The 8,204-nt window shown below is 42.7% G+C and overlaps 1 protein-coding gene across 3 annotated transcripts in view; it reads right to left on the bottom strand.

Moving 5' to 3' along the window:
* Positions 1–2,414: 2,414 nt before the first annotated feature.
* LOC137411395 (tetraspanin-1-like) overlaps positions 2,415–8,204 on the bottom strand; it is a 47,386-nt gene continuing 41,596 nt past the window's right edge. For all 3 annotated transcript variants that reach the window (XM_078769708.1, XM_078769709.1, XM_068096746.2), the window contains exons 7-8: positions 6,839–6,922; positions 2,415–3,420 (exon numbers count right to left, since the gene is read on the bottom strand). In XM_078769708.1, coding sequence (XP_078625834.1) covers positions 3,358–3,420; positions 6,839–6,922 — 147 coding nt within the window. In that variant the 3' untranslated portion in view covers positions 2,415–3,357. The remainder of the gene's footprint in view (positions 3,421–6,838; positions 6,923–8,204) is intronic.

Raw genomic sequence — 8,204 nt, 5'->3', positions numbered from 1 at the left:
CAAAATGGATCTCTGTGTCACGAGCACATCACCTGAGCAAAAGGGTCTCAACTATATCTCCTTCTGAGGGCTCTCCTGCACCAATTGTGCGTGGAGAAGCCCACACACCACATCCTCCATGTATTTACAAAATAACTATTCCCAGGTTCGTGCATCATATTGGACAAGAACAAGACCATGCTTACCTCTCAGAAAGATCTTGCCGATGTGTCCAATTGATCCTTGTAAGGGCCACCAGATTGTCCGGAATGTTATATGACTCACTCCAAATATGACTGAGACAGGTTTTAGTTAATAAGGATTTATTATAATTACTAAGTCACTTGTTTCAATTCAATAAAGACTATTATAGCTAATTCAAGCAGTTGGTTCTTCTTCTTCCCTGGCCGGTCCTCTCTCTGCGCTGTTTCTCGTTGCGTACTCGTTCGTTCTCGCAGAGGTTCTCGTGACAAGTGCTCTCGACTCAAAGTGTGTTCTCGTTTTTTTGGGCGCACTCGTGTTAATCCTTCGTGCGCTAAACCTTAATCCCTTCTCCGCAGAAATGTTACTCAGTCATCCTGCTCGCCTTACTGGCACCAACTCGCTCCTCCCTGCTGGGAATTTGCTTCATCCTCTTTGCATCCCGATGTCTAAAACAATAGTACGGGCTTGGGAATGTGTGTTAGCCCGGGGTCGTGATAAAGGTGGACAAAAGGACTCCCAGCTTCGACAGAGCGAGATACATTCCTGACATTCTTACGATCCACCTGCTAGTACCTGCTTCATTACCAGTTCCAACCAATGAGTTACACTGAGTTACACTTCCACACGTGGATGAGGGTTTCTGCAGCCGTGGAGGAGAGGGATGGACGGAGACGGGCGATGTTTTTCAGGTGAAAGAGGGCTGTCTTTGTGATCTGTTTAGTGTATTTGTCGAAGGAGAGGGTTTGGTCAAAGATGATGCCAAGTTTCCGGATGTGAGGGGAGGTGGATACTGGGAAACCGTCGATGTTGAGGGCAAAGTTATGGGTGGATTTGGTGAGCGTTTTTGGGCCAATGATGATTATTTCAGATTTATCATAGTTAAGTTTGAGGAAGTTGATTTGAAGCCAGGATTTTATTTCAGTGATGCAGTTTGTCAGGATAGAGTGGGTGGCGGTGGAGATGGACTTGGTGGAGATGAAAAGCTGGATGTCATCGGCGAAGCAGTGTAATTGGAGACCATGACGGCGGATTAAGTGACCAAGGGGGGACAGGTACAGGATGAAGAGGAGGGGGCCAAGAACTGAACCTTGGGGGACACCTTGGGGGAGGGGAGCAGTGGGGGATTTGCAGTTATTGATGGAGATGAACTGGCATATGTCAGAGAGGTATGATTTTATCCAAGAGAGGGCAGTGCCGGTAATGTTAAAGGTGGTTTCAAGTCGGGTGAGGAGGATGGTGTGATTGATGGTGTCAAAGGCGGCGCTGAGGTCGAGGAGGATGAGAATGTTGAGGTTGCCGGTGTCAGAGGAGAGGAGAAGGTCGTTGGTGATTTTGAGGAGAGCAGTTTCAGTACTGTGGTTGGAGCGGAATCCGGATTAGAATGTTTCATACAGGTTATTGGCAGAGAAGTGATGCTTAAGTTGAGTGGCTACAGCGCGTTCCAAAACTTTTGACAGAAAGGGTAGGTTGGAGATGGGTCTGAAGTTGTTTAGGGTGTCAGGGTTTAGTCCAGGTTTTTTCAGAATGTGGGTAACAGCAGCAATTTTGAGGGACGGTGGGACGATGCCTGTAGACAGGGAGGAGTTTATTGTTGCAGTGATAAGTGGAGAGAGAGCAGGAAGGGAGGCCTTGAAAAAGCTGGAGGGGATGGGGTCAAGAGTGCAGGTGGCAGTTTTCATTCCTATGAGGAGTTCAGAGAGGTCAGTAGGGGAGACTGGGGAGAACTGAGACAGGGGTTGGCAGGATAAGGGGGGGCAGGTGGTTTGAGGGGGAGCGGGTGCGGTGGTGGTTAAGCTGTTGTAGATGTTGTCAATTTTGCTTTGGAAGAATGAAAGGGAGGAGATGCAGTTTTCTACTGTGAATGACTGGGTGGTGGTGTTCAGGGGGCTGAGGAGTTTGTTTATTGTAGAGAAGAGTGCTTTTCGGTTTCCAGAGCCAGAGTGGATAATTTGAGAGTAGTAGGTGTTGTATGTATATTATTAGTGTATATTATTAGTGTATGTATATTAGTGTATATTATTAATATAAATAATATACACTTCATAGCACCTTTGGTGGCCTCAAAAACGGATGTCGTTGCCAACGTGTGGGAGGACAAAACCTTGCCCAGATCAAGTACCCAAGTACTATACCCATTACCCAAGCACTTGAAAATATTTACAAAATTAAGGCATCGTTCAAAAAGGAAGTTCAACTGGCTCTCATAAAACAAATGAGAACAAACCACCAGGTTGAAGTTGGTGTGGTCCATATAAATTTATTAAATTTGTGCACGTGTATACATTAACAATTTACATGCTGAATTGTGATTGGTTACTGTCATTTGTGATTAAATGCACAACCCATGCTCCAAGTACACAGCAATATCCAAGTACTGTATACCGAGTACGCAAGTGTTAACTGTCGCCAGGTACGGAAAAGATACATATGCAATTACAACCACAATAAAGCCTTACAACGACACTACAAATGCTTATACAGCCTGAATATAGCAAACAAAGAAAACCTTTCAATGATAAATAAAAAATTTAAATGCATGGGAAATAGGCTGGAGTATATTCTTCTTCACCATCATGCATTTGATACCCTCGGAGGGTCCTTGTATTCTCTTTCCCGTTGTCACCTCCACCAGGCAGTCTAATTGGCTCAGCTTAGGAATCCACTCTCATATCTTACTCCAATGTTTGCCTCACATCGCAGATTCCGTTTCATTATTTAAGTTTTGATGATCTTGAAGAAATAAGTTATTTTACCTCCAACAATGGCAGTCAAATTTGATGGATTAAACAATCGAGTGAGACATTTCTACAACCTGTACATTGAAAGAAACGTAAAACATGAAAAGCAGCATTGCAGAAAATGATGATAATCCTAATTTGCAGATAACCGGATGACACGAATCATCAAAGATGGATATTACCGATGATTGATTAGAGTTCTTCCATAAACTACTAAGGTATGCTATCCAATGCAGCATACACAAAATAATATGACAGCAACAATAATGCCATTATTATTCAAGACAACCAGCTTTAATTTACCTCACCCTGACTATATTTTCAACAACTCCCAAAAATAGTGATCTATATTCATTAAACGAGCTAATTTTTTGTGTGATATCGTGTTGATTTCAATTTGAAAATGAAGCAAGTGCTCATCCCATTGGACTTTCCTTCATGCTTTCATTTCATCCTGCGAGTTGCAGGCAACCACCAGGGCAATGATCATGGCCAGGATCTGCAACAGAAACAAGATTTTATTAAGCAGTGTTTTAAATCGATATACAGTCACGTGAAAAAGTAAGTACACCCCATGTAAAGTTTTGACTTTTTCAACATATTTCAACATACAGCTATTTGATCTTCATTTCAACAATATTGATAGATAAAGGTGATATAATATAACAAATATCATGAAACATTTACATTTTGTAGTCCATTGTATAATTTAAATAAACATAAGTGCAAATTTCGCATGTGGAAAAAGTAAGTACACCCTTGGCTCCAATAGGAGGTATTGCCCCCTTTGGCAGAAACAACCTCAAGTAGGCATTTCTTATAACTGTCTACCCGTCTCTGACATCGACTGGGAGAAATTTTTGCCCACTCCTCCATGCAGAATTCTTTCAGCTGTGCGATGTTTGAGGGGTTTCTTGCATGCACAGCTCGTTTCAAATCCCCCCACAACATCTCGATGGGATTTAGATCCGGGCTTTGACTTGGCCATTCCAGAACCCTCCATTTCTTTCATTTCAGCCATTCCTTGGTGGATTTACTGGCATGTTTAGGGTCATTGTCATGTTGCAAGGTCCACCTTTGGTTGAGCTTCAACTTCCCGACAGATGGCCTCACATTATCCTCAAGCACCCTCTGGTACAATGAAGAATTCATAGTGGATTCTATGATGGTGAGCTGCCCAGGCCCTGATGCAGCAAAGCTGCCCCAAACCATAATATTTCCACCACCATGCTTTACAGTTGGTATCAGGTTGTTGTGGTCAAATGCTGTCTTTGGTTTTCGCCAAACATGTCTTCTGGTACTGTGGCCAAATAGCTCTACCTTTGACTCATCTGTCCAGAGCACATTGTTCCAGAAGTGCTGGTCTTCGCCTAGATGTTCATTTGCAAACTTGAGTCTTGCCCTGATGTTCTTTCTGGACAGCAAAGGTTTCCTCCTGGCACACCTCCCATGTAGATAAAATTTGTGCAGCCTCTTTCTAATGGTAGACTCGTGCACTTTGACATCAACAGTGGCAAGAGCTACCTGTAGGTCCCGTGATGACATTCTGGGGTTCTTCGAGACTTGTTTCAGCATCTTACGGTCTGCTTTCGGGCTGAACTTGCTGGGGCGGCCTGGCCTGAACAAGTTGGCAGTTGTTTGGAATCTTCTCCACTTGCGGATGATCTTCTGGACAGTCGAATGATTGATTTCAAATTGTTTGGAGATCTTTTTAAATCCCTTCCCAGACTCGTAGGCATCTATAACCTTCTTTCTGAAGGCCTCAGATAGCTCTTTTGATCTAGGCATAGTGACGTCGCACACTTCAACAACAAAGAGCAAACCAAACGAAATGTCTGAGGTTTAAATAAGACAGGTTCCTCCAAGATCCACTCTAACGATGTTCTAATCATTTGCACCTGAGCTGGTGCACCTGATTCTAATTTTAGTATTTGAAATAGTGATAAATGTCGGGGTGTACTTACTTTTTCCACATGCGAAATTTGCATTTATGTTTGTTTAAATTATACAATGGACTATAAAATGTAAATGTTTCATGATATTTGAAACAGGGTTGACCAGGAAACAGGAAAGCGGGTTGACCAAACCCTCTCCTTCGGCAAATACACTAAACAGATCACAAAGACAGCCTTCTTTCACCTGAAAAACATCGCCCGTCTCCGTCCATCCCTCTCCTCCACGGCTGCAGAAACCCTCATCCACGCCTTCATCACCTCCCGTCTGGACTACTGCAATAGCCTCCTTTATGGTTCACCCTCAACAATCACCAATAAACTCCAATACATTCAGAACTCCGCTGCCCGTCTACTCACCCATTCCCGGACCCGTGACCACATCACCCCCGTCCTTTACAAGCTTCACTGGCTCCCCATCTCCCAGAGAATCCAGTACAAAATCCTCCTCTTGACCTACAAAGCCCTCCATAACCTGGCCCCATCCTACCTGGCTGACCTCCTCTCCAGACACACTCCCACCCGCAACCTCCGCTCTGCTGGTACCAACCTCCTGACCCCCCCCCCATCCGGACCAAATTTAGATCCTGGGGGGACAGGGCCTTCTCCATCGCTGCTCCCACCCTCTGGAACTCGCTACCTCACACCATCAGAGACTCCTCCTCACTCACCACATTCAAAACATCACTCAAGACCCACCTGTTCAACACTGCATTCAACATTTAACCCACAGCATCTAACCCCTGACTATCTCCTCTCCTTCTCCCTCCTTTGTGCTTTGAATATTTCCCTATTGATTCTTCTTTTTTTGCAATTGTTTTTATGTTTTGCTATGCATTATGTTTTGCACTCTGTCAAAGCGTCTTTGGGCTTCCTGAAAAGCGCTATATAAAATAAATGCATTATTATTATTATTATTATTTGTTATATTATATCACCTTTATCTATCTATATTGTTGAAGTGAAGATCAAATAGCTGTATGTTGAAAAAGTCAAAGCTTTACATGGGGTGTACTTACTTTTTCACGTGACTGTATGTGGGAACATTACATGCCCACACCAGGAATCGAACCCAGGTTCTCTGGAAAAAAGGTCCACCAACCATTAGGTTTTCCAGAGGACCTGGGTTACATTCCTGGTCAGGGCATGGAATGTTCCCACATATATCAATTTATTTATTTAATACTGTTCATTGATGTAATCGGTATTTCATTTTCTCACATTTAAAAAATGTCCTGTTTTATTTATATAAATTCCACATTTATACAAATGTCAAACTGGAAAGTTAACATCGTGTAATGGAAGAATAAGGGAAATAGGTGGAGATGTTAGCCCTGTGGGTGGGTGTGGGAGACAACCAGAGGTTGTGATGAAGTGTCAGATTAAAAGACGACAATGGTGGGAGTACAGTAACAGAGTTGAGTGAAATTTGCTTTTACTTATCAAACCAGGTTGAGCCTGATAGACTGTAGATCAGAGGATGACAAATTGCTTCAGATAAATTATTGCTATTTCCTCTGCTGCCTATGGCTGGCTGCTGGTTGCATCATTGCTGGGAGCGTGGCAGTGCCGCTGATGCAGTATCCCGTTTTTTAAAACCAAAAGCACATTTTTAACCCAAAGATTTTACATCTCAAGCTCTGACCAAAGAATAATCCCTTGGACGGATGTTAAAAGTGGGCGTCCCATCTTCCAGCAACGATTGGTGGACGTTAAGGATCCCATGGTGTCCTTGGTGAACAGTAGGCGAGCTATCGAGCCTGAGCAAATTCCACATTCCTTCTCTAACGTATAAGGGGCACTGCATCATGATACTCGCAGCCATGTGATGTACATGAAAGAAAAGGTGAGCCCTGACTCCTGACCTCATGTATTGAAAAGAGAAAGATTGAAAATATATTGCTCATCTGACAAGTTCCATCCTATTATATCTCCTTAAACCCATCCTGAAGAGTGAAGACAAACCTCAATAGCACAGATGCCCGCCACAATTCCTCCAATGATTTTGGCATTTTCCCTGAAAAAGGTAACCAGCTTGTCTCCGCAGGGCTGTGGAAACAAGAAGACATCGAGAATCAAGGATTAGGTCTTTATGAACTATTGCATACACAAACTATGGATTTGTATGATAAGTGTTGGCAAACATTTCTACAATTAAGTTGTATTAATGACAAAAAAATCAGTAATATAATCTTTTTGTCATTCCACATATATGTGATCAAATGGCATGGATTTGTTATTAAACATCGAATAATGCTGGAAGGTAGGAAAGTGACCAGAAAAGAGTTTCTCCTTGTGCTATTTGCTTCCTGTTCACCGATCATGCGAGTAACATATTTCAATGCACAGTCAAGCGCCCGTTAAAATAAAACAACTGCTTGGAGAGCTATCCATGTCCTCATACCTGACGATTCATTTCCAGGAATATAAATCTCCTTTGAATTAAAGCAAACACAGGATAGAAAAATACGGCTGCTTTTGATGGACCACTGTGTCCTGCATAATTTGGGGGGTTTTCCTATTTTTTTGTTTTGCCTAAAACACTTTCCTACACCGACTAAGGAAAATTTATATTTAATAATAGAGCATCACACTCACACACACACACACACACTTATCGGGGATAATTACATATTACTTTTCACATCGCTACAAAGGCTCAGGCCCTGCAGAGCAATTGTATAAAATCCCCCCCAAAAAACGTTTTTTTCAAAATGTTCACGTTTATTTTGGCTGAAAACACTCCGTGACACTCACTGATGAATCTCTGAAAGTTTAACGAACATCCGTACAGCCATCTCTGATAAAAGTGGCGACACACACACACACACACACACACACACACACACACACACACACACACACACACACACACACACACACACACACACACACACACACAGGCAGACACACACACACAGGCAGACACAGGCACACAGATAAAAAAAACTCCTTCCATACCCAAAGATGCACATAATCTCCCCCTGGACTTTTTCATCCCTTATAATCATTACCTCTTCTTCTCCTTCCTAAGTCTCATTTAACAGCTCATTCACGCCTGTGTACTTTACAGAAGCGGGAAAAGCGGGGCACCTTGAACAAGTTTATAACATTTGGCTCTTCACCTGCAATTTCAAATAAATCAAACAAAACTTTTATTGTGGGTGAAAAACATGTTTTGACTTCAAGTTAAATTCTGCCAGAGGCAACATTAGTCAGCATTTTTCCATAACGGTCAATTTTGATGTTTAAAAAAATCCGAAGAGGTTCAACATGCCCTATGTGCAGTGTACATTGCACCTTGCAAGGGGGGTAGGTTGAACCGCACCCT

The sequence above is a fragment of the Myxine glutinosa genome, chromosome 1 (assembly GCF_964187855.1).
Source record: "Myxine glutinosa chromosome 1, kmMyxGlut1.1, whole genome shotgun sequence".
NCBI classification, from domain to species: domain Eukaryota; kingdom Metazoa; phylum Chordata; class Myxini; order Myxiniformes; family Myxinidae; genus Myxine; species Myxine glutinosa.
The sequence above is the reverse complement of the archived record's forward strand: the minus strand, read 5'-3'. Positions and strand labels throughout refer to the sequence as shown.